The sequence below is a fragment of the Emydura macquarii genome, unplaced genomic scaffold (assembly GCF_026122565.2).
Source record: "Emydura macquarii macquarii isolate MOO-44397 ecotype Brisbane River unplaced genomic scaffold, CSIRO-AGI_Emac_v2 contig_1045, whole genome shotgun sequence".
NCBI lineage: Eukaryota > Metazoa > Chordata > Testudines > Chelidae > Emydura > Emydura macquarii.
The window spans coordinates 13,531,599-13,559,109 of record NW_027131182.1 but is presented as its reverse complement, the minus strand read 5'-3'; the positions used below and the strand labels follow the sequence as shown (position 1 = coordinate 13,559,109).

Sequence of the window (27,511 nt, the reverse complement as noted above, 5' to 3'; positions counted from 1 at the left end):
CCCACTAATGCAGCTCAATACACCATTAGGCTTCTTGGCAATAAGGGCACACTGTTGACTCATATCCAGCTTCTTGTCCACTGTAACCCTCAGGTCCTTTTCTGCAGAACTGCTGCCTAGCCAGTCAGTCCCCAGTCTGTAGCAGTGCACGGGATTCTTCTGTCCTAAGTGCAGGACTCTGCACTTGTCCTTGTTGAACCTCATCAGATCTTTTGGCCCAATCTTCAATTTGTCTAGGTCACTCTGTATCCTATCCCTGCCCTCCAGAGTATCTACCACTCCCCTCACCTTAGTGTCATCTGCAAACTTGCTGAGGGTGCAATCCACTCCATCCTCCAGATAATTAATGAAGATGTTGAACTAAACCAGACTCAGGACCAACCCCTGGGGAACTCCACTTGTTACTGGCTGCCAACTAGACATTGAACCATTGATCACTACCTGTTGAGCCCAATAATCTAGCCAGCTTTTTATCCACCTTATAGTCTATTAATCCAACCCATACTTCTTTAACTTGCTGGCAAGAATACTATGGGAGACCATATCAAAAGCTTTGCTAAAGTCAAGATATATCATGTCTACTGCATTCTCCATATCCACATAGCCAGTCATCTCATCATAGAAGGCCAACAGGTAACTAATAGCATCAGTTGTTAGGTACCAAATGAGCCAATGACTGGCTTTGCCATTGTCTTCACAGGCCCTTCATTGACTTGGGCCCCGAAGTTAGATGCCGTTCACACTTCTGTCACAGCCTGTCCATGAGTAAACAGCCTTTTCATTCCACCTAGTTAACCACGCAGCATGTACAGGAAACTGAGGTACATACAATACTCATACAAAATATTTACAGAAAATTCCCACTGCATCACAGTGGGCCACTAGGCAACACTGCCAGTGTCATGCACCACCAGCAAAGCACCACCACCTGCTGAGGCTCTCCTATACTAGTGCAAACTGGATTCTCCAGACACCAAAAGACAAAGAATTTTTGGATAAATAGCCTGAGTTTAAACTGATAGGACTGACTTTCTGATCAAAAGGACAGGACCTTCTGTTCCAGGAGCCCCCAATTCTTCTGGAGAACGGTTGGAAGGACTTGGCCCAGTCTGGGCTCTTGTTCTGAGCAAAAGGAGTGATGAACTGCTAACCACAGGAAAACCCCTGGTTAGGATTTGAAGGGCTGTTCATTGGCCAGAACTCTTGTCAAATTGAGGGGGTGAACGCTGATAAGTTTATTAGCATGCATGTAGGTTCTTTTATTGTTTTTAAAATGTTCTCTGTAATGCTTTTACCTTAAGAATAAATGTGCTTGCTTGAAAAGAGTTGTATGGTAACTTAACTATGGCAATTACACTGTTCACTGTCTCATAAGCAGCCTGACAGCTGGAAATTCACAATGTAGGCAGGGAACTGTGAAACCTGGAAATACTCGTCAGGAGGTCACCCTTCCCATTAATGAAGCATTGCTAGTACCTTGTAAGTTCCTTTGGCAGACACCAGCTTCCATTCCACCCACTACCGAACACATGGGTAGAAGATATCAGATTCCTCAGCAAGAATATGATTATTTCTTCACCTATCCTCTCCCGGATTCTATAGTCGTCATGGCAGTGAATGAATGATTGAGGCAATTGCATCCCAAGCAAAAGATAAGGAAAGAAAGATTATGAAAGAAAGGTTTGTACCACCACAAGCCTTCAATTGAGGGTCTCAAATTATCAGGCTTTATTGGTCAAATATCCTTTATTAATTGGTCAGCAATTTCTAGGTTTGCATACAGGCTGCTTAAAAAATACAAAGAGCAATTCTAGACTATAGTTTCCGAAGCACACCATACTGCCTGGACATCTCTCCAAGCAGCTACTGACGTATCTGAAATGACTTTATGTTCAGTGGTGACAGCCATCTCGATGCAACATTCTTCTAGGTTGCAGGCCATTGGTATCCCAAGAGAACTACAAAATACAGTAGAAGATTTGTCATCTGAGGGAACTAAGCTTTTTTTCAAGAAGATTGATGCTATGCACACATTAAAAAATTCCCATGCAACACTTCACTTGCTGGATGTCTACACCCCAGTGCCAGAGGAAACTGTTCAGACCATAGGTGCAGTACAGGTCTTTCTACCACTCAAGAATTAGCATGTCTGTAGACTGAGAGCTAAGCCCATCAGCTTCTTCCACGGCAGGCCCTTCTTACTAGACTGCAGCTTCAAAACAGTTGTTTTGACATCAGAATCGAGGACAGCATACCAACTGTAAATCATCTCTAAATTTTAGAGCCCCCACCCATTTGGAAACCACCTATCTATCTTTTACAGTGTATGGACAGAAATTTCTTTTGACACCTGGGTGCTCAACACTGTGAAGAGGAATATGTTGTTAAATTCTCTTCCCTCCCATTTCCCAACTCACCTTCCCTGTCCTTTTTCAGGGACCTGCCCAATTAAGCTGTATTAATATAGGAAGTACAGTCTCTTTTGAATTGGGGAGCAGTAGAGGAAGTTCCTTACCAATACAGGAGAGGTTTCTATTGCCGATTCCCAAAAAGAAAAGTGACCCTTGAACCATTCTAGACCTAAGAAAGTTGAACAGATATATCAAGAAAATCAAGTTCAGGATGGTCACCTTTGCATCTATTATCCCTTCCTTGGAGATGGGGGATTGGTATGCTGCCCTCAATCTGCAGTGTATATACTTTCATGTGGCAATCCATCCTGGCCACTGAAAGTAACTGTAATTCATGGTATGCAATGTGCACTATCAGTACGCTGTACTGCTTTTTGTCCCATCTTCTGCCCTGAGTGTGGTTACTAAATGTATGACACAAGCAGCTCATGTACGCCATTCAGGCATTTAAATATTTCCTTCCCTGGACAATTGGCTAGTTCAGGGAAGTTCAAGGTCCCACATCCAAACAATAACCAAGTCATCTCTTTCCTCATCTGTCTAAAATTAAATATAGACAAATTGACATTACAAATAACACAGAGAATAAATATCATGGGGCGGATCTAGACTTTACAACTGGCCTGGCTTATCATACAACCAACAGATTCCAGTCCATAGTCTGTGTCCAAAACCTGCCAGTCCAATCCAAGGACAACTGTGCACTTGTGTCTGCAGCTGTTAGGACACATGGCCTTGTACATATATGTAACTCAGCATACCAGTCTTCACCTCAGATGTCTTTAAGCCTGGCTCCACATGTTATATTGTCCAAACAGGCATTCTTTAGAAATCTCATTTGTGTGCCTGCTCGAGTGATTCAGTCTCTGAATTGGTGGATGACCCCTCAAAATGTATGGAAGGAAGTTCTCTTCCTGCCACTACAACCAGTTATGACCCTGGTAACAAATGCCTCTACCAGATGTTGGTGAACCCACCTGGGTCAACTTCAGGCACTTTGAAAGCCCCAGGTTTCACTCCATCTAAACATACTGGAGTTGCGAGACATTCATTTCCATCATCAAGAACCAGATGGTTCAAATACTTACTACCACCACAACTACCATGTTTTATCTGAACAAGCAGGAAGTGTGAGGTTGAATCAGTTTTGGCCAGAAGCCATCCATCTGTGCAATTTCTGCATAAAGAACAATGACTTGCTAAAGAGTTTTCACCTCCCAGGGTGAAGAATTCTATTGCAGATTCTCTCAGCAGGAATTTTGTAAACGCATTCTGCACCAGATCTTTCATCATTGGGGTTACCCCCTAGTAGACCTCTTTGTGACCAGCCTGAACAACAAATGGAAATTTTGCTCCAGAGCAGGCCATAGGTCTGGGTTCTTTAACAAATGCTTTCCTTCTCTGTTGGTCAGGTCTTCTGATGTATGCATTTCCACCTGTCCCTCTAATTTTGAGGGGGTTGAGGAAGATATGGCTAAGCAACTTTAATCCTCATGTCAAGAGCCTGACCAAGGTACAGGTACAAGTACAGGTACCTCAACCCACCTCAACTCTCAGTTCAACCTCCCAATAGCTCTACCTCAGGTTGAGGACCTTCTGTCTCAACCTTACTTACTTACTTACAGATTTACTGCACCACAACCTACAATTATTTCACCTCACTGCACTGATGATCTCTAACTGAGCAGTGAGGAAAGAGTTTGCTCCTGAGATGTCCAAGCCATTTTGGTGTGCAGCACGAAGGACACAACCAGACCCACTTATGCTACAAAATGGAAAAGGTTCTCAGTCGGAATCAAGTCTCATCAGCTGTCAGCAAGCAATGTGGAAATTACACATATATTAGACTACCTCCTGCATTTGAAATCATCTGATCTCTCCATCAGTTCTGTGAGGGTGCAGTCACCCTCCATGTCTGCAAAACATCTGTCAGAAGATGGGTTTTCTGTCTTTTTGCATCCCTTGGTACCTAATTTTTGAAGGGCTTCATTCATATGTACCCTCCTGTCTCCAGTCGAATACCCTCCTGGGAGCTGAACTTAGTCTTGTCCTGTTTAATGGTTCCCCCTTCAAACCTTTAGCAATTACTTCCTTATCATTGCTGTCAATTAAAACAACATTTCTGGTAACAATTAATTTTGCATGAATTTGTTGATGCTCTAGGCACTATTAGTTGACCCCCCATTTCATGACATTTCAGAAAGATGAGTTCTCTCTTAGGCCACATCCGAAGGTTATATCTACATTCCACCTCAGTCAGACCATTCATTTTCCAGTGTTTTTTTTCCCAAAACCTCATACTACCAAAACCAAAAAGAAGCTTCACACTTTGGAAATTGGGTATTTTCCAGTGTTTTTTTTTCACAAAACCTCATTCTACCAAAACCAAAAAGAAGCTTCACACTTTGGATATTTGGATATTTTACTTAGACTGCACAAAGTCTTTCAGGTCATCTCCCAGACTCTTTATAGCCTTCTGTGAAAGAATTTAAAGGGCAACCGGTTACAGCCCAGTGTATATCATACTGGATTTCTGACTTTATCAAGCTCAGCTATACTCTATCAAAGGTTTCTCCTCCTCTGAGAATAACAGCCCATTCCACTAGGGCTCATTCCGCTTCCTCAGCCTTCTTAAGTAAACAATAGTGGACATTTGTAAAGCAACAACGTGGCTGTCTGTACATACCTTTTCCAGATGCAATATTATCACTCAAGCTATCCAGGTTGAGGCCAGTTTCAGTGACTCAGAGCTGCAGTTTCTTCAAGTCATTTGAAGTCTAATTACATGAAAGAAAATTGCTGGTGAGTCTCCTACAATGGAATGTGTATGTGCACAATCATTCAAAGGAGAAAAAAACTGTACAAGAGAAAAACTAGTACTGTAACTATTGTTCTTTGACATGTTATGCACATATACATTCCATGACCTTTCCCCCTTTCCCCACTATTCCGGTTATTAGTTAGCAGTCATGCCCCTTTTTATGCCCTTGGCTCAGTGCATGTGGATGTCAGTAGTGCATGTGCCCCTTAATGGTACTCCTGGCAAAAGTCTTCAACTCCAGTGCATTGGGCACGCGCACACACATTCAATGGAATGTATATGTGCGTATCTTGAAGAACAATAGTTATCGTACAGATAAGTAGCCATTTATTTCCGTCTTTTGTTTCTGAAAACGAACTTGTTTCTACCTCTGAATTCTTTGCTTCAGATGCAGCATATCCAGGTGAAAATCTCAAAGCAGCATCTTAATAATATTGTGGACGGAACAGGTGGCACAAAATAAAAATAGTATCTATAAAGCACAGGTTTTGTTTTATGCACTTTCCCCCTTTTGCTGCCTAGGATCTCAAACTGTGCAGGTGCAGGAATCCATTTGCACAGAGATCTTTGTAGGTTCCTTCTTAGCCCCTGATCTTTCAACTACACTTTGTTGTAATATAATGGGAACAGCTTCCTAAAATTCCACTTAGCTTTAAACCATTTCCTCCATGGACTGGTTATAGTAAACAAAAGCCAGTAGCCATTACATAAAATTAAATCCTGCCTCAAACCAGATTTAAACTCTTAAATACACACCATTTCTTTCCCCAGTGAATAATTGGTATCATTCCATTATTTAGCATGGGTGAAGATCATCAATAGACATATCGAAGTGAACAAGGGTTATGCCATTTGACCATCTCCCTGGACAAAAATGATCACTCACCTAAATAGAAATAGCAACACTCATCTAAACAGAAATGTATAATATTTAATTTGTGTTTAATATGAGTCCCCTGGCCCCACTTTACATTGTAGTATTTTTATTTTTTACTCAAATTTCTCTTCAAAATAAACAAAACCAGTTCTTCTATCACTGCACCAATATAGATCTGGTTAGACACAGAAACCTGGAGAAGAATAACCATTAAAACTCTGATCTTGAATGGATATGGATAGATAAATGGGATTTTCAAAAGCATTCAGCATTAGCTTAACTGCACTCTCCATGAAGTCCACTGACTTCAATAGGAGTACACTTAGCCCAAGACTGAGGACTTCTGAGAATCCAACCCTGCATGTTTAACACCACTAACATCTCCTTATAAACTCTAAACTGCCTCTGACAGATATGTCTTGACTTTCCACTTTTTTGGTCTTATTTTTGGGGATTATTATTATAATATTTAGTAAGTGAAAACACTGTGCTTATAAAGATATACTTGCCCCCAACTATTTACAATCCGATATATACAGTATATGTAATATACTGTATTCTATACTGTATGGAATTTAAAATGTGCAAACTGTCCCACTCAGTAGTAAAAAACAAGAACCAGAAAATATCCATGAGTGACAAAGAGCTGCAGGACAGTGGAGCCTGAAGAATAAAAAAAATCAGAGCAGGCTGAAGTGCGATCCTGCAGCCCTCATTCAGGCAAAACTTCCACTGACTTCAGTCTAACTATGTACTCTATGACCCCATAAAACTCTGGAAGACCAAAAACAAAAACTGGTCAGAAAGCTGACAGGAAAAATAATGTGACACAGCATTCCAATGTGTTTATGAAGAGACCACACACGTGCACACCTTCAGATGGGTATGGCTCATTCCACTGCCAATAAAGCATGCAGTGGAAATTTCCACTGCAAGTTGTAGCATATTTCCAGCCTTTAACCCTACACATACTGAAGTTTCACAATTCTTTATGGTAGCTGAAATAACCTTTACTTTAGTAAAGATAAGTATTGTAATCTGTTTTTAATCTAATCTAATCTTTCTAGTTTTAATCTAAAATATTAGTTTTAATGAGAAATCTTTATTTTTAATAATGTGAGCTAAGTGACCACTTATTATTGAAATTATAAATTTATATTTTAAATTAAAATTACCTTAAGTGGAGCAGGTAAAATTGTCAATTCCATCTGCACCAAACATGAATATTTTAGAAAGCGTTTATTAATATATGTATTATAGTATTTATTTAAAAATTTATATGTCACAAGTCATGTATGATGACCTGGCACTTTACAAACATAGGCCCCAGTTCTACAGCTGGAAGTGTGTGGGGGGCTGCAGCTCTGCTTGGGCACAAAGATCTGCCCATGGGGATCATATTGCGGGATTGAAGCCATTGAGTAAGACGCGGTCCCTGCCCCAAAGAATTTATCATCTAAAATAAATAGGACTAGCCAAGGCACGGGAAAATGGTTCAGGTAGGGGAAGGTGAAGAGACCAAGGCAGGAAGGAGTCCTAGGAAAAGTGCCTTTTAAGGAGAAATTTGGAGGAGGAACAGAATAAAAGGACTGTTCTAAAATATAAGGGCCAAACCATAAACCCCTCCTTCACCACCTTCATCCAAAAACCTTTCTGATAAGGACACTAGTGGGCCCAGATCCACTGGTGCAGTGGATCTGAGTCCACTGGTGTGGCCCCCAAGCCTGCATAACTTGCCCTGGGAGGATCATGTGGTGGTGTTGGTTTAGACTGCATTGTGGCTTCTACACTACCTGCCCTCCCCCTGAGCTGGTGCAGAGGACACATCTATGGGACAAGGGGATTTGCCTAAGGTTGCATTCCTATGCCCTGCTGATCCCTGGCTAGTGTGGTGTCCCCTGGGAACCACTGACACCAGCATAATTTAGAACAGAGTTCAGTTATACCAGCACAGAGAGGGCATAGAATCGGGAGAGTAAAAAGCCACCTTTATATCCTCTCTCCTAATCTGCTCTGCATATGCCCCGCCGTAGCCAAGATGTCTGTTGTTCTAATTTTGTTCATCCACTCATTAACACCAGCAGGAGCTGTGTTTGGAAATCCCTGTACATGAGATGAAACTATGAGTCCAATTCTCAACTTCCCTCCAAAATTTTCTCACTCTCCCCTCTCCCTTTTCTATCACCATGGACAACACCACCATCCCTACTATCATTCAGGCCTGCGATCTGAAAGGTTGTACTCTTCCTTCTCTCTTGCCCAATACATCCAGCCCATATGTTCTTCCTCCTCAGCATCTCCAAGATATGGTTTTTTTCTTTCCATTCTCGCATCCAAATCTCTTGTTGAGCATCCCCTTAAATTTTGCATTGACTGCTGCTGTAAAGGCCTCCTCTCTGGATTCCCAATACCATTGCTTCCCACCAGTCCATGCAAAATATTGCTGTTAAAATCATCTTTCTTATCCATGGATTTGATCATGACATTCCCTCCTCTGAATCCCTCCATTGGTTCCCCTCTGAATTTGCATTAAATTCAAGCTTCTTGACACCACCTTCAAAGTTCTATGTAACTCTGCCATTCCTGCCAAAAAATGTGGAGAAGCTGATCTGTGGTCTCAAAACAGGAGGGGCATTCTAAGGTAGTGGTTCTTAACCTTTCAACACTACTGTACCCCTTTCAGGAGTCTGATTTGTCTTGCGTATCCTAAGTTTCACCTCACTTTAAAACTACTTGCTTACAAAATCAGACATAAAAATAGAAAAGTCTCACAGCACACTATTACTGAAAAATTGCTTACTTTCTCATTTTTACCATATAATTACAAAATAAATTGTGACCCCCCCCCCCCCGCCCCAGGTTGAGAAACAATGATATAGTATACAGAGTAGTATAAACATGTCATTGTCTGTATAAAATTTTAGTTTGCACTGACTTCGCTAGTGCTTTTCATGTAGCTTTGTTGTAAAATGAGGCAAATATCTAGATGAGGTGACATACACCCTGGAAAACCTCTGAGTACCCGCAGGGGTACACATACCCCTGGTTGAGAACTACTGTAGTAAGGCATGGCCTAGGGTCCAGCAGGCATGGTTTGCACTTTTGTACCCCTGACCTTACAGTGCAACTATACACATCCCTTCCCTCTCAGCAGATGATTCTGCTTCTAGCAGAAGTAATCTGCATAAAGGGGTCAGGCGTATAGCCACGCTACAGCTGGGTGGAATAAGGGCACAAATGAATGCTAGTGTTGTAGCATTTGTTTGGCCATTAATCAAAATGGTCACAAATGGCAAAATACCAGAATTTGTCCCAAAGGTATGGCTGTAATTGGACATTTTCTGTAATTTGACTTCACATGTCCCACACTCATAGGGATAGTTTGTACTGAATGGATAGCTGAGACTGAGTGTGAAGTGGAAAGTTACAGGTATGCTTAGGAGTAAACCTTCCCAATTACAGGCAGAGGTCAGGCAAACTATGAGCAGTATCCTAACAGTTCTTTCAAACAAGAGCAAACAAAGCTTCAGTCCTTGTAAAATATTTAGAGCTATGTGAAACTCAGCAGTTTTTATTGGCAGGGGTTCTAACTTTGTTCTGACTTCAGTTTGTGTGGGGTTTGCACCCCACTGGGAATCACAACAAAACCTCAAAAGGAAACTCAGCCAGATTCCTTCTCAAAATTGTAACTTGGCCAAGGCTCACTCACACCTTGACCCAGGCTTGTTAGAAGGTTTGCAAACCTGAGCAACCCTTCCCAGTGAAAAGTAGCCCAAAATTTGGGTTTATAATAAGATACAAAGCCCAAGTGAACATTGCCTGGTTCACATTTAATGTATGTTTTGAAAGCTCTAAAAATATTATTGTTCCCTCATTTGAAAATATTGGACCTATAGTTGCGGAATAGAGCCTGCCAGAGCTGTGTGCTCAGCCAGATTTCACCACTACAGAGCTGAGTCAAATTCTAGGGTCAGTCACTAATTTTCTCCTCAAGCCAGGGTGTAGTATTTGGCTCAGTCATGGTCTCTCTGCTGAGTGTGGGTTCTTCTGTTCTTGCTAAAGAACAAAGCTCCAAAAGTGATCAAATGGTTAAACACATCATAAAATTTTGTACATTTATAATTCATCCCAAGGAGCGTCGCTCATTGAGTACACACAGTATCAGTGAATCACAGCCACCTCTGGAAAGGATGGGAGCAAGCATCCAGTGCAGATCACAGTGCAGAGTAGAGGAAAAGCAAGGGATGAAATTTTACCTTGGCTGAAGAAGCACATCAGGGTGGATGACCTCTGAGCTCAAAGATAAATTGTATTCCAAACAAAACCTGTTCAACTATTTTGTTAGTTTTAGAATGTAACAGATTTGATGACAGTTTAAAATTTTTTTTTTTTTTGGACGGCCCTAATTTAAAGCACTTCCTCATTTTCTCATATAGAATTTTGCAGGTACTGAGGGATAATAAACACATTGAAAAGAATGGGCCCTAACCTGTTCCCCTTGACATTATTAGCAAAACTCACATTGAATTCAGTGAGAGCAAGATAAAGCCTTGAATCATAGAAATGTAGGGCTGGAAGAGATCTTGAGAGGTCATTTAGTCCAGCCCCCTGTGTTGTGGGAGGCCCAAGTAACACGTCAGGCATAGTCTAGGTTGTTTGTGTAACGTGTTCTTAAAAACCTCCAATGACAGGATTCCACATCCCCCTTTGGAAGCCTATTCTAGAGTTTAACTATCCTTATAGTTAGAAAGTGTTTCCTAATATCTAACCTAACTGTGCTGCAGATTAAGCCCATGATTTCTTGTGCTAACTTCAGTGGAAGGGAGAACAATTGATCGCTGTCCTTCTTATGACAGTTCTTCACACATTTGAAGACTGTTATCAGGTCCCATCCTCAGTCGTCTTTTTTCAGGACTAAACATGTCCAGTTTTTTTAACCTTTCCTCAGAAGTCAGGTTTTCTAAACCTTTTATGATTTTTGTTGCTGCCCTCTGGACTCTCTCCAATTTGTCCATATCTTTCCTAAAGTGTGTGCCCAAAACTGGACACAGTACTCCAGCTGAGGCCTCACCAGTGCCAAGTACAACATGACAATTACCTCCCATGTCTTACATATGACACTTCTGTTAATATATCCCAAACTGATATTAGCCTTTTTCACAGTGGTCAACTATAACCCCCAGATCTTTTTCAGCAGTACTACCACCTAGCCCATTATTCCCTATTTTGTTGTTGTGCATTTGATTTTTCCTTCATGAGTGTAGTATTTTGCACTTGTCATTATTGAATTTTATCTTGTTGATTTCAGACTAATCCTCTAATTTATCAAGGTTGTTTTGAATTCTGATTCTGTTTTCCAAAGTGCTAAGCAACAAATCCAACCTCACACTAAATATAAAATAAAAAATATATAAATATAAAATAAAAAATATTATACTGTCACTCTGCCTTCCTATCTGTCCAAGATTTTATACCATGGCACCTGAACACTTTACAAACAAATATAGAATATTAGGATTGTAAGGGACCTCAGGAGGTCAGCTAGTCCAAACCACTGCTCAAAGCAGGACTAACCCCAACTAAATCATCCCAGCCAGAGCTTGTCAAGCCAGGCCTTAAAAACCTCTAAGGATTGAGATTCCACCACCTCCTTAGGTAACCCATTCCAGTGCTTCACCACCATCTGAATGAAAACGTTTTTCCTAATATCCAACCGTGATCTCCCCCATTTCAAGTTGAGACCGTTCTTCCTTGTTCTGTTATCTGCTACCTCTGAGAACAGCCTACTCCATCCTCCCTGGAAGTCATGTGCTTCAGCCCCTTAATCATTTTCGTTGCCCTCCGCTGGACTCTCTCCAATTTGTCCACATCCTTCCTGTAGTGGGGGTCCAAAACTGGACACCATATTCCAAATGTGGACTCACCAATGCCAATTAGATGGGAATAATCACTTCCCTCTGCTCGCAATGCTCCCACTAATGCAGCCCAATATGCCATTAGCCTTCTTGGAAATAAGGGCACACTGCTGACTCATATGCAGCTTCTTGTCCACTGTAACCCTCAGTCCTTTTCTGCAGAACTGCTGCCTAGCAAGTCGGTCCCCAGTCTGTAGCAGTGCACGGGATTCTTCCGTCCTACGTGCAGAATTCTGCATTTGTCCTTGTTAAACCTCATCAGATTTCTTTTGGCCCAATCTTCCAATTTGTCTAGGTCACTCTCTATTCTATCCCTACCCTCCATGGTATCTACCTCTCTTCCCAGCTTAATGTCATCTGCAAAACTTGCTGAGGGTGCAATCCACTCTATCCTCCAGATCATTAATGAAGATGTTGAACAAACCTGGTCCCAGTACCGACTCCTGGGGCACTCTGCTTGTTACTGGTTGCCAACTAGACACTAAGTCATTGATCACTACCCATTGAGCCCAATTATCTAGCCGGTTTTCTTTCCATCTTATAGTCTATTCATCCATCCCATACTTCTTTAACTTGCTGTCAAGAATTCATTAATATATTAAATTCTAACTTGAAGTCTGCTACTAAACTTGAGTTTTCTCGCCTCTTCCTCTTTTCAACGGGAGGACAATTTTTTCAGGAACTTGTTCTATCAAATTTTCATAATTTGAGGTATGCTATTGAAACTGAAGGAACTTTTGCCACTGCTGTGTTATGTTGTTAAATATTATTCAGGCTACTTAAAAGAGCTGCCATGCTGCATTTACTTGAGTGCAGGGGACTAGAATTTCCATTGCAGTACAATGAGAAATTGTTGAATATTAAGAAATCAATAGGAATATTGCAAACGAGACCTAATCAGACTAATGTTCAATTCACATACTACTATATCCTCCGTGTCTATGGGAAATGATAACCCATTATCCTATACTCCTTGAATAATAACTTATATTGAATATACAATAACCAGAACGCTCAAATCTCTCCTAGAGAGAATATGGGCAAATAGTAAACCCCCTACACATCTTTTGGTTGCATATAATGTTGGGATTGTATTAAGCCCCAAATCATAGCAAACTACACTTCAAGTATCATTTAATACTGATAAAAAGAATACGTATGTAGCTGGTGGAACCCCTGGCCACTAGATGTTTTGTGGACCAAGGGTTTGGTGGGATTCAAGCAAGAATTAGACATTGATGTGTATAGTGCAACAGTGAAAACATCCATAGTTGCATTAGATAGAATTAAAATATATTAGAAGACATATGAACCCTTATGTTGCATGACAGAATATATCCTCTAGCTCAAGGATCTCCTGTAAACATATTATTCCATAACTGTCCACCTTCTGTTTTCTTGCACTTTTTCTAAACCCTCTGGTTCTTGGCACTGTGATTCAAGATACTGGAATAGATTAATCTATGTCTGATCCATTATGGCAATTTCAATGTCACACTGTTCTAATCAAAAGCCTTTGTATTACATTTTAGGAGACATTTAATGGAACACACCTGTTCTAAAGAAGGATATATATTCTGAATACTAATGATAGCAATTACAATGCAGCCAATTGGAGTCAAAGGAGATCTTTTTTTTAATTGTCTCAGCTGAAATGGAATATCTGATGAAAATGTTGTTGTATTCTGTTGTTTTGTCTCAATCCTTCTTAGAAGTGGTCCAGCGGGTTGTTTGCTCACATGATTGGCAGGATAATCCTTGCTTCAGAGCAAGATCTAAAGCCCAATTAAGCCAAAGGGAAGACTCGATAGGCTTTGAACTAGGCCCTGTGAAGAGATACTGTATAAGAAGATGTTTTCCATACAATATGTTATTCCTAAACAAACAAATAAAAACACTGTTAAAAGTGTGTTTCAGTGAAGTCCAACAACATTATGCTCTTTATGAAAACTGCATGTTTAAAAAAGATTCCCCAAAATTAGACTGTCATTGACGAGTTAAGGAATTCAGTCAGTTCCCCTCCGCCACATAAATCTTCCTTACTCACTATTATCTCCCTGATTTACAATGCCCACCCACTTAACTTTGTCCTTAAAATCTGAAAAATTATATGCAAAGGTCAAAATAACAAATCACAAGGAGATTACTGGAAATTGATCTCTTGAATAGAAAGTGGAATTTTCTCATATTCTAGCAATTTGTTATTTTGACCTTTGTGTAGATTTGCAAGATTAAGGTTGGCTGGGCAATGTAAATCAGATAGGGGGACAGTGGGCAGTGAAGGCTTACCAGAATCCTTTAACCATTCATTTCTAGACAGTCTAATGTTTTTGAAAGGTGTAAGATTTTTGTAAAGAAAATTGAGTATAGCTGGACTACACTGAAACACATTTTCATTCTTAATTCTTTTTTTAGCAAAATATTTTGTGTAGGATTTTTTCTACTTTGTAGTGAGTGCCAAAAATTAAAAATGGGCTAGCATACAGGTTCATGGGCGCCCTGTTTTAACACACCTTATGTGGCCTAAAAACGGCTCTCCTGCAGCAGGACTAAAAGATTCTTCTCCTCAACATGAACATAAAAGCAAATCAGATGTGGTGTTTCTAGGCCATTTTTTAGATATGATGAGCCAAAACAAGTTAGAAAATATTTTTTAAAAGTCATCAATGGGTACATTTTAAAAACATAATTTTAAAGCTCTTTTTCTGATTTTTTTTTTAACCTTGCTTCCCAGAAAAGCTTTATTCTGGAACAAAATAAACTGCAAAATTTCAGGAAGTTGAGAAGGAGTTTAAAAATTGGGGTTAATAGGGTCACCTGCTTCATTTTTAACCAGCACCATTCCTTAATAAATTATAATTGTCATTCAGAATTGTTCCATACTTGTTATGGAAAAGATTATTCATACAAATAACAAATGCTGATTGTTTTGCATGGATGGGAATTACATTATTGCAGTTTTGCTTTCTAAACAAAAATGCTAGTAAAGAAGAAGCTTTATAAAAAGTCATTATGTGTTTATGAATGTAAATATAGAACTACACCCCTTTCCCACCATCAAAAATCCTCAACTCATCTCCATCTTCTTCTTCTTGCCTCTGACCATATCTCCCAATTTAGGCTTATCCTTTATATTCATCCTCTCCTCTTCTGTGCTGTCCTATGGCAACACTCCTGGCCTATGTGTTCTTCCTTTCTCAGGGTTCCCCGCATGCGGCTCCCCACTTCCAGCTGGTGGGATGCTTTTATAGTCACTCTTCAATCCTTAGTTGGGGAGGATGTGGTAGTGGAATTAAAGAATGATCTAAGTATCTGTGGGTATGTCTATGCAGCAAAGAAAAATCTGTAACTGGCCCATGCCAGCTGACTCAGTCTCGCAGTGTGGAAGGGTCACAGAACTTGGGCTCCAGCCTGAGCCCGGAAGTCTACACAGCAATGAAACAGCCCCACAGCCCAAGCCCTGTGAGCTCAAGTCGGCTGGTATGGGCCAGTTGCAGGTGTTCAATTGCTGTGTAGAAGTATGACAACATTAGTGTGAACAACCCAGAGAAGTACCTCCACATGCTGACTGTCAAAAACTACTTTATTCAGGGCTCCGTCATCTGCTATGTCCAACTGCAGGCAGATGAGGTCAATATCCAGCTGCTTCAGGACGCTGCCCGCAGTGTTATTCCTATTTCAGGCTTTACTCTTGCCAACCTTTTTGCTACCCCTCGCCCTGTTTTATTTCATCTGCTCCCACTGCTGCAGCTCCAAAAGGCTTATCGACAACCTTTTATCTCCCACTCAGTGATGTCTTTGGACTTGCTGAAGGCAGGACACTTTGACTTTACATCTGTCATTGTCTTCTCCTTGTCCCATTTTCCACAATTTGATAGCTGACTCGCCAGTGTTGGGTTCCTCTTCATTTTGCTTTGCTATTTCCAGCCTCTCCCTCTTCCTTCACCTCCTCTGAAATCCACTCTGTCGGGCTCTTCTTCCTACTGTTTCTCTAAGTGGTTCTAGCTACAGTCCCTAAGTCCCTTTTCTCCTGTTTCCCTGACTTTGATCATTGACTCCTTTTCCACCTCATCTTGGGTGACGGGTTTGGTTTCAGATGAGAGAGACAGATAGTTAAATCAGATTTTTTTTCAGATTTGGCTGGGAAAGAGGAGAAATTTACTCCCAGGCTGAACTCAACTGTGCCATGTTTCAGTTTGGATGGGACTTTTACCTTCATGCTAAAAAACAACCAAAAGTAGGCCTGTTATTCTAAATGGCAGAGACAGACGGGATAAATGATGCACAGCTACTATTGGATCCATTGGTGCATGGGTGTTTTTTGGATGTCAGAACACAAAAGACAAACTGTACAAGATGACAACTATGAACTGATCATTTATTATTTGACAGCCATCCTGCTGTGTTATGCAGTCATGAGGTGCAGACACAACGTCTCTGACATAAATACATCGGTTCCATTGTATTAGGGACGTTCGTGCAGTGGAATGAACTATTTAAGGAATGAAAGGTCAAAGACTATCAACTTATCTAGATGTCTTTTATTAATTCTATAGAAAGAGACAGTTCATCAGCAACAAAATCTAGCCGGTTAACCTTTTTTCATCTGTGTTAAAGTTTAGTGACGTATCCCAGTGTCCTTGTTAACCGAGTTTCTTTTGGGGTTATGAATGGCACCTTATGTTTAGAAAATCCTTGAACAATATAGCATATTAATAAAATGTACTTCAGCACCAAAGTTAATGCAAACCTCAAGGGAGTAGGTTCAAACCCACATGAACCACAACAAAGAAAGAGTTGTACAAATCCCCCTAAACTGAAAATGCAGTTTTTCACAGCCCAAATGTTCATTTTAATACAATGCTTGATGCAGATAACATATTTGAAACTATATACATTCATGAATGCAGATTGTCTTCATTATAGGTTGGGAGTGAATGGAACTATGATTATAGGAGCGTGAATATTTCACAATGGCTCTGTGAACAGTAACTTGATTGAAAAACTTGACTCTAAATTCATTCAAGCAGGAAACAGAAATAATAGCATGCAATCTGTGTGTCCAGTCAGGACTAACAAACAAAGCTTGAATTTTGGGTTTTGAATATCCAATACAACAAACAGCTCAGAATCAAACTGAGCACTTTGGGCCACACTGTGCCATCAACCTTTAGGCAGAACTCACCATTGATTTCAAAGAGAAGTTTTAATTTAAAAACCGATGGCACAATGTGGCTTAATGAGAACAAATTGACACAAAAGAATACATGAGTATTTTATTTTGGAACCTTCTAGAGAAAAAAGGTGAAGGTAAAAATACAACAAACTGCCCGTTCTGAATCCCCTAGCAAACTTAAGAAGATGTGAAAGGTCAAATACAGAGCATGCCTGCTGTATCTGTAATAGTAAATACAGTATTACATCATCTATAACGTTTTTTTAGCAGCAGGCATATTTTAAAAAGTAAGGTAAATAGTTTTCTAAGGTGAACTAGACAGTCTATTTGTTTTCTTTTAGTTTTGCAGCTGCAATAGCAAGTTTTGTTAATTTTCTGTCAGTTGTAGGAGACAGGGATGATGGCTTCACAGATGGGCCTTTACCTATAAAGGGAGGAAGTGTTGTCAAGTCATAAAGCACTAGATTAATAGTCATGAGATGGGAGTTGTATTCTTGGCTTTACTATTGACTATGACACTGGGCAAAGTCATTTAGGCCATTTTTTAAAACTTGGGCTCCTATAATAATAATAATAATAATAATTCTTGCTTACCTATGTAAAGTACTTTGAAATCTACACATCAAAAATACAAAGTGCTAATTAAAAAAAATTAGAATAAAAAAATTTAAAACAGCAGACCTTCAGAAAATGAACAAATAAAAATGTGATCTTTAAAAATCTTAGTAGAAAATACATGTACAGTAGATGTATGTAAATAAAATGTGCAGAAAACATCTATATTAAAAATTCTTGCATAGTGATTACAAATTTTGGGTTCTATCTTGCTATCAGTTCTTATGCAGAAATCCCATTAGCTTTTGTGGGAGTTCCACACATGACATGCTGGCAAGGCATGGCCCTAAGAAAATAAATCAGATTTTCCACACATTTTCCACATCTTCAAAGTTGCTTGTGTATTATAACACATCATGGGCCAGCTCCTCCGCTAGTGTCAGTTGACTCCAGTGGAGTAACAACGAAGCTCAAGATACAGCAATGCCTTTGAGAAATGCTCTTTTGAAAACTTAGGCAGATAAATGAACACTGCATAGCCTTTCGGTCTTCCCTGCACCTTGCAATAGAAAGTAAGTGGTATTTATATGCAGACTCCTTGGTTTGCAAGCTTATAACTGAAATATCATGCATTTGAAGAAATGCAATCTGGTATAACCTTCAGTGACTTAACACACACATTTTCTCATGTCAGTGATTCTTCTTAATATACTGAAGTTTTCAATTCATTAAAACTGTTAGGTTTCATTACTTTCTCTTACTGTCACTAATGTTATCTTGCTGTAAGCAGAAAACAAATTATAGTCACAAGTCTCTTTTGCAGACTTGTTTTAAGCAGTATGGAGACTGCAGGCCAAATTTAGAGGGTGAATCTAAAGGAGTTTAAACAGGTGTAATTTATGCACTGATGAGGCAAACAGTAGGTGTAAATTACACCAATTTAGATTCTCTCAAATTCAGCTCTGAATTCCAGATATATCATGGCTGGATTCAACAAATCCTTTAACCATGTACTTAACTCCAATTAAAATCAATGGGATTTAGAGCAAATGGTTAAACTTAAGTATGTAGTTCCATGCTTTGCTGAATAAGGATGATTTGCTGAATTGGGGCCAAAAATCATGTTCACGCTGAACTCCCCAATTTTCAAACATTCTGTAGGACTTCCTGCCAAAAGATTTTTGAATTACTGGCTTTGATAAACCTGTACATTCCTGCTTGATGCCTACAAAAATAATGTTTCTCAGATTCTCATTTAAAATAGTATTTTTTTACTTTTACTTTTTAACATTATTCTGTATTAAATGTATTAATTTCTATAGTGACTGTAGCCATGACAGTTTAGAACCAGATTTTGATACCTTTACACAGGCTGAACAGTATCTCAGCTCTCATTTAATATTTCATTTCCAGGAATCTTTGAAAGGAATGATAACAAGGAATTCACCAATGTGAAAATGGTCACAGCAGTCTGAAATATGAGACAGCTGGACTGCCACGAGCTTGGACTCGGTGGCTTAATGCTATGAATCATTTCCATCTTTCATTTCTATGATCTGTTTTCCAATGGGATTTCATGAGAACTTCAGCTCATGAGGCCTGCAACTGGTTGTGATGTTAATAGTTCGTATATGTTATATATTTGATGACAGTTAGGGGCCAAACCCTGAAACCACTTACTCATGCAAGTAGTCCTTCCTCCAGTTCCATGCTGGAACTACTCATGTAAAGGTTTGCAGGATCAAACCCCTATCCCAGGATAAAAAAATGAATGCAGTGTGAGTGAAGAATCAAATAGTTCTTTATTCTTAAATGAGATTATACTTTTTATGAATAGCATTAACACTGATATTTATTTATAACATATCCCACTAAAGTTGTAACATCACACTGTATATGTAAATTGTTCTCATCACATTCACATTTGGCCACATGACAGCTGTTCAGATTATTCTGTACACGTCTGAAAAAAAACTTTAAAACATGGTTATAGAGCCAAAATATGCAAGGAGACAAGCAAATTGCCAACTGTAACTTTTTTGCCAGCAGCTTCTTTAGTCAAGCAAATCAAGCACCACTATATCAGCACTAGAATCAGACAGTTTGAGAGTCTGCTGCCATTTTAAAATTTTCCCTTAGCAATGACACCGTAGTGGAAAATTCCCAGCTCAGAGGTGGTGATAGAGGAAAAGTAATCATTTACCTGTCACCATGTATACTTGTAACTAAAATCAGCTTTCCAAGTACATGAGGCGTCCATGAGAGAATTCACATGTGAAAAGGCTCAGAAAAATACAAAGTCACACAAGAGGCTTAAAAATAAGAGTGTATGTTTTTTATCAAGCTCTGTCGCTTCAGATGACTGCCCTCACTTCGCTTTGTCACATTAACAGTCCTTGTTAGCACCAACAACCATTTCCCTATGTGGAGCAGAAAGATGGGATCACTGTATGTTTCACCTTTTCTCTGCCCTCTGCATAAATGGTACCAGATACCTCCATGGCAGTCTGGACACATAGGGAAAGGGCTTTGGTCAGGCAGCATGGGGTGAGAGCAGGGAATAGCTGCTCCATGTGTCATAGTCTATAGTTACATGGCACAAATACCTTGTTTAAAAAGAGCTGCATTAAGTTCCTTGCCACACTCTGTGACCCTTCCCCCACTGAGGGTCACAGAGCTTAGCTGTGGCCTGGAAGCTAAGAGCAGCATGGTCCTTGCTCCAGCTATGTTACCAGTGCTTGGGATGTTTTAGAGGAGTTTGGTGGGAGAATCCCATCATGCATCTGGCCAGATGCTACAGTGCATATGTGAGGGTTTCCAGTATATCCCCTCTCAAAGCTTTATTCAGGCTGCAGACTATCCCTACCATACTACTTTTAGACCCACTGTGAAAGTGGCAGTATGCCTTCCAACAGAGACTATTTTAGAGCTGCATAATTTATTGATTCGTTTCCTTTGTTCCAAACACGTTCATGTGGGAGGAGGCTATAGAGCCTTTATATTCAGGAATGAAATCACACATTTCATTCCTGGATATAAAGTTCCAAATAGCACATAACATAAAAGCTCATCTGCTTAATAACGTAGGTCATTGAGAACACATCACTTAGGTGGTCTGCTCTCTACACTGGTTCCCCATTCAATACAGAGTCCAGTTCAATGTTTCTGTCATGATATTCAAAACCTTCCATAAGATTGGCCCTAAATACATGAGCAATTGCTATTCCTGCTATGAACATGGCATCCCACAAAAGCTATGTTCCACTGGAACCATGAAAATGTCAACCAATAGGAGAAGGCTCCTAAGTGGAGGAGAATTTTCACAGGATCTGGATCTAGACTATGAAAGAAGAAATAGGGATGAAAATAGGACTATAAATGCAAAAACACCTTTCTTTGACTTAAATCCTGTGAGGAAGATCTATCTTCACTACAAAGTTAACTTGAGTTATAACTCGAGTCACATCCACACACAAAAACCATTGCTGCTTTAACTAAAGTTGGCTAGACCATCAGCTGCTCACATGACCACTCATTATGATACAACAAGAGAGTAATCGCACGGACACAGCAGCTCGACTGGCTAGGCTAAATTAAGAGAAGTAACTTGAGTGTAGATAACGAGTTAACTCTGCAGAAACCCATAAATTCTACAAATACACATAGTACACCTACTCTTTCAAGCATCAACAAACAAACAAATAAGCCTTTATATTAATCAAGTAATTTCTCCTACAGGCTGGGAAGGAAAAAAAGAAAGAAAGAGAAATTTCTGCTGTTTGACAAGTGCTCAAGTGGGGGGCCTTATAAGACCTAGTTAGAGAAAAGGAGAGAGAAATAACATCATACAATTTTGTTCTTTTAGCCACAGTGATAAGATTGATGGATTGATTGATTGATTGATTGATAGACAGTGGAACATTTTTTCAAAGCATGGTCCCTAATCATATCTGCACAAATATGCATGCACAGTTGCTATATTTGTGCTTGCAAATTCTGTTATTAGGCAAAGAAATGCAGCAAATAAGCATGCAAGTGTGTGCCTTTGGAAAATTTGCACACACACAGTTACAGCCAGGTTAAGGCCAGCTGAAAATCTGGCCCATTAAGCATGGCATTGAGCAGCTGTTTTGCAGTTAAATGTACTCCAGTATGTATTGTGCCAGTGCACCATGGAAAAGAGGAACAGGCAATCCATGTCAGTAGGTCTGACTGGTTATCAGGGGCGTAGCCAGGTGTGATCTTCTGTCAGGGCCTCTGGCTGACAGGGGTGAGCTGGCTGAAAAACCCGAACGTCTTTCTCGGCCGGTGGCTTCCTGAACTTCCTGCTTCCAGCCTCGTGACCGGAAGCAGGAAGTTGGGGAAGCCACCAGCCGAGAAAACTAGTTACACAGGTAGTTTAAGTGGGCCTGCTTTCAAAGTGGGTGGACCCTGGCCCACCCAGGCCCACCAGTACCTACGTCCCTGCTGGTTATCAAAGTGATGATTAGCAATTTGCAAGTGATTTATGACATAGCAGTTCCTTCAAAGCTTTACATTTTAATCAGTTCAATCTCATCAATGACTGTTTAATTAATATGCTAAAGATAGGGTGTGAATAGATAAGCTCATCAAAGGCTTTGTACCCTTTGCTTGCCACTGTGGTAAGTGCTGTGCAGCTGTGTGCCAGACTCTGTGAGAGGCAAATGTTCAGGTTCAGGCTGTTGTCCGGTGCCACTACATTTCTCCACTCCAAGCAACAATTCCACAGCTTGTTCTGGCTTTGTCACGTGTAACCAATCTTTTCCCCTCATCTGATGTAGCAATAAGTCAGCTCACTAGCTTGTATCACTTTTTAGAGACTTTCTCTCTACAATTAAAAGGCCAGCTCTAATCATCCAATCACAATTCAAACAGCATTAGCACAGGTGACTGAACTTCTCACCGAGCTTGCCAGATGATTGGTCATCGGATACAGTTAACATACTCCTAGGTATTTGATCAGAAATCCCAACAGTCTTCAGAAATGCCTTGCCAAATTAACAGTATATAACAATAAGGCCTGCATTGTATTAGTTGCATCATAATTAGAACCCTTAATATCTTGAATATTATTGACAAATAACCACTTTGCTTCCTTGGTGTGGTTATGGGAAACATTTCTAAGGTAGGTTGAAGAGCATTAGAACCACTGTGCCTGAGAGGCTCAGGCAAAGAAAAAACAGAATTGTTACAAAACCAATAGGCATTATGAGCTACATCCTGTGAGGCACTTAGTACTCCTCTGGTGTACTCAGTGCCCTCAACTCCCATTGACTTCAGTGGGAGTTGAGAGTCGTCAGCATCTCAAAAGAGTATTCAACACCTTTCAGGATAGAGCTTTAAGTCAAGATCACAATCACAAGGAATTGCAGATGTTCAGCATCTCAGACACAGAAGGCCTTAGGTGCTTCAGATTGCATGCCCAAAAACTGAGGTACCTGTTATGTTAAATCCTTGGAAAGTACTGATATTCAAAGAGAAATTAGCATGGAACAGAGAGAGATGCAAACCCATGAAAAGTCTATATTGAACTACACTAAAACCAGCCAGGACTGGCTGAGCTATCCCCTAATAGTCTAACTCTATTGCTATGGCAACAAGCTAAGCTCTGTTGCTACGGCAACCTAGGAAAGATGCAAAATACACAACAGTACCCAACATCACTTTTGAAAATTTGGCCTTTGATGGCAATTCTTCCAAAGTTTGTCCATCAAGTGTGATAGCCCAGTTCTTATTACAAAGCCACCTTGAAAAAGCGGATGATGCCTTGATACTCTGGTGAAGTTTTGTTCTATTTCTTGAGAGTGTAAAAAAGAAGTTCTAAAGAATGCTCTTGTTTGTGACCATTGAAAATGGCAATTAGAGAAAAGCATATTGAGAAGATGAAATATTATTATGTCTCTGTGGACAAGCATGGACTGATATACACAGGGGCCTCAAAGAAAAATTTTGAAAATTGGAAAGGGTTCAGAAAAGAGCTACAAGAATTAATCTAGGTCTGGAAGTGAGAATTATAGTGAAAGACTCAAGAAACGCAATCAATTTAGTTTATTGAAGAGAAGATTACAATGTGTCCTGATCGCAATCTACAGATACCTAGAGGGAGAAGAGATTTCTGATAATAGATAGCTCTTTAACAGCAAAAGCACTATGAGATCCAGTGGCTGGAAGCTGAAGCTAGACAAATTCAAACCACAAATCAGGTGCACATTTTTAACAGTGATGGTAATTAATCATTGGAACAGTTTACGTCAGGACATAGTGGAGTCTTCGTCACATGCAGTCTTTAAGTCAAAACTGGATATCATCTAAAAGATATATCATAGCTATAGGCTTGATGCAGAAATTACTGGGTAAGGTCAGGCATGTGTTACACAGCTGGTCAGATTAGATGGTCATAATAGTCCCTTTTGTGACGTTATGAAACACTTTCTTATCTTTCCCAAGATGACTGCAAGTCCCAGAATGAAATGCTGTCTTTTAAACTATAAATTCCTACACAAAATGAGGGTATGTTTGTGCCTGTGTCACAAATACCCTCTCTTCTTGATCTCCCCTTTGTACTCCACTACACTCATCTCTATTGTGCAGTTTGACCTCTTTGGAAAACTAAATGTACCTGCAAATACAATTATCAGCTGACCTCTCCACTTAAATTATGGCCCTGTCTGTTTGTGAAAACACTGACTCTGTCTAAAGTGATTGTCCCCCTCAAAAGCTGAGAATACAGAGAGAGAATTCAGTGGATAAAACAAAGTTCATGGCAGCCTAGGGAACAAATAAATGAGAAAGCCCCACTTGGTGCTTGATGCTAACATTGAGCACCTTGAAAGGTGCTGAGCATTCTCAACTCCTATTTAAATCAAATGGGAGTTGAGGGTGCTGAGCACCACAAAAATGCCTTCAGCATCTTGCAGGATCGGACTCTGTGCAGAAAAGTCCTTGGGGAACTGGAAAGTAAGATCTTCTCAGGTGATTATTGTTTTTAACCTGAGTGCAGGGCACTCAGATTGCACAGTGTCAGGCACATTAGAAATGCATAAAATCAGTAGGTTAGGTTAAATTACATACAGTTATTCCAGTTGCTCACATTTTAATAAATATAGGATTTATTTACAAGATATGATGCAAATACAGGATTATATCACACAAGAGGTTAAAAAATCCCAAGAAAATAATAATTTATCCAGATAAACATGGGAACTAAGGTTTTCTGAAATGGGTTCATAAAGTTAAGCCCCTATATAGGTGACCTGATTTTCAAAAGTGTTGAGTGTTCACAACTCTCATAGACCAACTTCAGGCATCCACACTTTGAAAGTCTTGGCCTGTATGTTTAAGTCATCTCATTAACTACATTCAGGCTCAGTCTTCCTCACGTCTTTCTTAAAAGAACCCATATATCTCACCACCATACACAATTTGGGTTCAGTGTCTCTGTTTCTCTCATTTACAGTTTCACATAGAGATCAGCCCTCAACTTCTGCTTGCTGACTGACATAATCAGCTCAGATTTTCCAATTATAGCTAAATTATCTTTTGATGTTTGATATACAGAATTGACTTCAACAGTAAGTTCCCATAGGCTAACACCTCAGTCAGAAATCCTGGCCTCTACAGTCAGGAACACAAGCAAACAAGTAACCAGCATTACTAGCATATTGCTTCTTTGATCAACTCTACTATTTGTGTAGTCAGTTACAGGAGTTCCTGCAAACCTTTGATATGCCCTACACTGGGGCATCTGACACTATTATTCACAGCCCATTTGCTGTGTTAGTTCAGGCTAACAGCTTTCCCAAATATGATTAGCTTATTAATTGAATTACTGGCCTCACATTAAAAAAAAATCCATCTGTACCATAGTTATTGGGCCTTGCATATGACAGCCTTTGTAATAAAGAATGTATTAAAATAAAAAAAGAAATAATGATTATTAATTGTGATCTCCTGATTGTTATGAAAATCTCTGTCTTTCAAGCTGTACAGTTTTATCTGAATCTGGCAGGAACAAATCTTATCAAACATTATGGATTGTCAGATTTTCCTCCACAGATAATATTCCTCTCAGTGTAATGCAGGGATTTTTTCCCTTTATGGGGTCTTATATCCCTTGAGAATTTTTAGGAGACCAATGTCATTTCAAGCTTTCTGTATTTTTTCCAGATTAGTATTTGCTTATCTCATGGTGAGGAAAACATACTTCATGATCAGCTTCCGGATGGAAATACCTTATACCATTCCATTGTGACTCACATAGGAGTAGCATGTATCAGGAAGCAGGGCCTGCAGCAGGGAAAGTCTCTGGGCGACCTAACAAGTGCAGCTGGCCTGAACAGGCTGCTTGATTGGTTATGCTATCTAATTGGTTGGAAGAATCTGCAGACCAGCTCTTAAGCCCAGCAGCAGTACACTGCTGTTCAACTCATTTGTTCATGGTTGTGATAAGGCTTGTTTGTGCTTGGCTATGCTCTTGGCCTGTCTTATTCCAGGTAACCTGGTCCTGACCCTTGGCCCTGATTCCTGTCTGTTGACTCTGGCTCTAGCCACTGTACTGGCTTCCCATGTTTTGGTTATGGATAGCACTGATGTGTTACAAGGGGATTCTTGTCTAGTCATCCTGATCAGGGAAATGGATACTCAAGGATGGGGCCTCTGTGGTGTCTGGATGAAATGAGAGATCGATTAGAGACTATTCAGTGATTCATTAAATAGCAGTTTTTGTAAATTCTTTGGGGTAGAGAGTAGGTAGAGGGAGTTGTTTGTTTTAATAGCATCTAGGATAATGGGTCTCTGACCTTATTGAAACCTCTGTGAATAAATAAATCAATAATAATAGTCCCTGTCCATGATGAATACATGAAAATGTTCTGCTGGGCCCTGATTTTTAGTCACAAAAGAAATGTACACCCAGATTATTTAAGTGTCTGAAGCAGTGTAAATGATCCATTACTTCTAGTATGTATGTGACTCCTCTAATGGTGCTTAAGCAGATCAATAATAATGTATTACTTTGCCTTTGAATCCTTCATTGGTGATCTTAAAGTACTCTGTAAGTGGGGATGTTACTATGGATGAGAGAATTGAGGCACTAATTAGTTAGGTTCCCAAGGTAAGACATGGAGTCAGAAGCAAAACTCAGGTTGCCAGTCCCCATTTCTTACCCCTAGATAATAAAGTAGTACAGCCTCCAGGAATAAAGATGACTTCAGTAACACAAGCGTGCAGATCACGTACCCAAAATTATGCAACCTGCTGCTTATTGTGAAATAGTGAATCATCCTGAACAAAACAAGCTGTACAAGAAACAGAAAAAAGTGACTTTGGCAGCAATTTCCATGTTGCCATTTAGGCATCTACATTTGAAGAATGAGCAGTTAGCAGGAGAACATTTATGATATAGGACAAATTGAAGACTTCTGTTTGGCTCTTTCTGATTACTGTGACATTTAAACTGAATTCAAAGGAACTACTATGGTGAGTAAGGATTATGATGTGCACAACAATTGCAAAATTGGTTCCTATTTCATGGGAGCACTGAGGTATCCTAAATAAGTTTATAAATGAGAGAATATTAGGCCTTACCCTTGTGTAAGACTCATGCATTATACCCACTCCCTGCTGTATGGAGGGGGAAAGAGAATATCATTTTAAATGCATGCTATAATTTTGAGAAATGCTCAATACTACTGTGATGTGTGCTGTATGAGAACCTAAATAGACAGATTAATTGAT

At 39.8% G+C, this 27,511-nt stretch overlaps 1 protein-coding gene and 1 long non-coding RNA gene across 2 annotated transcripts in view; one reads left to right on the top strand and one right to left on the bottom strand.

Annotated features, from left to right (window-relative positions):
* Nucleotides 1–1,740: 1,740 nt before the first annotated feature.
* Nucleotides 1,741–26,019, bottom strand: LOC137151304 (uncharacterized). The gene is made up of 3 exons (XR_010919240.1): nucleotides 25,980–26,019; nucleotides 5,098–5,188; nucleotides 1,741–1,958 (listed from the first exon to the last, which is right to left on the bottom strand). It is a non-coding gene; the product is annotated as an uncharacterized lncRNA (long non-coding RNA).
* Nucleotides 26,020–26,219: 200 nt separating this feature from the next.
* The window catches only part of RANBP3L (RAN binding protein 3 like), a 75,520-nt gene continuing 74,228 nt past the window's right edge, over nucleotides 26,220–27,511 (top strand). The window contains exon 1 of the mRNA XM_067545534.1: nucleotides 26,220–26,268. Within this exon, the coding sequence (XP_067401635.1) occupies nucleotides 26,244–26,268 (25 nt within the window). The 5' untranslated portion in view covers nucleotides 26,220–26,243. The remainder of the gene's footprint in view (nucleotides 26,269–27,511) is intronic.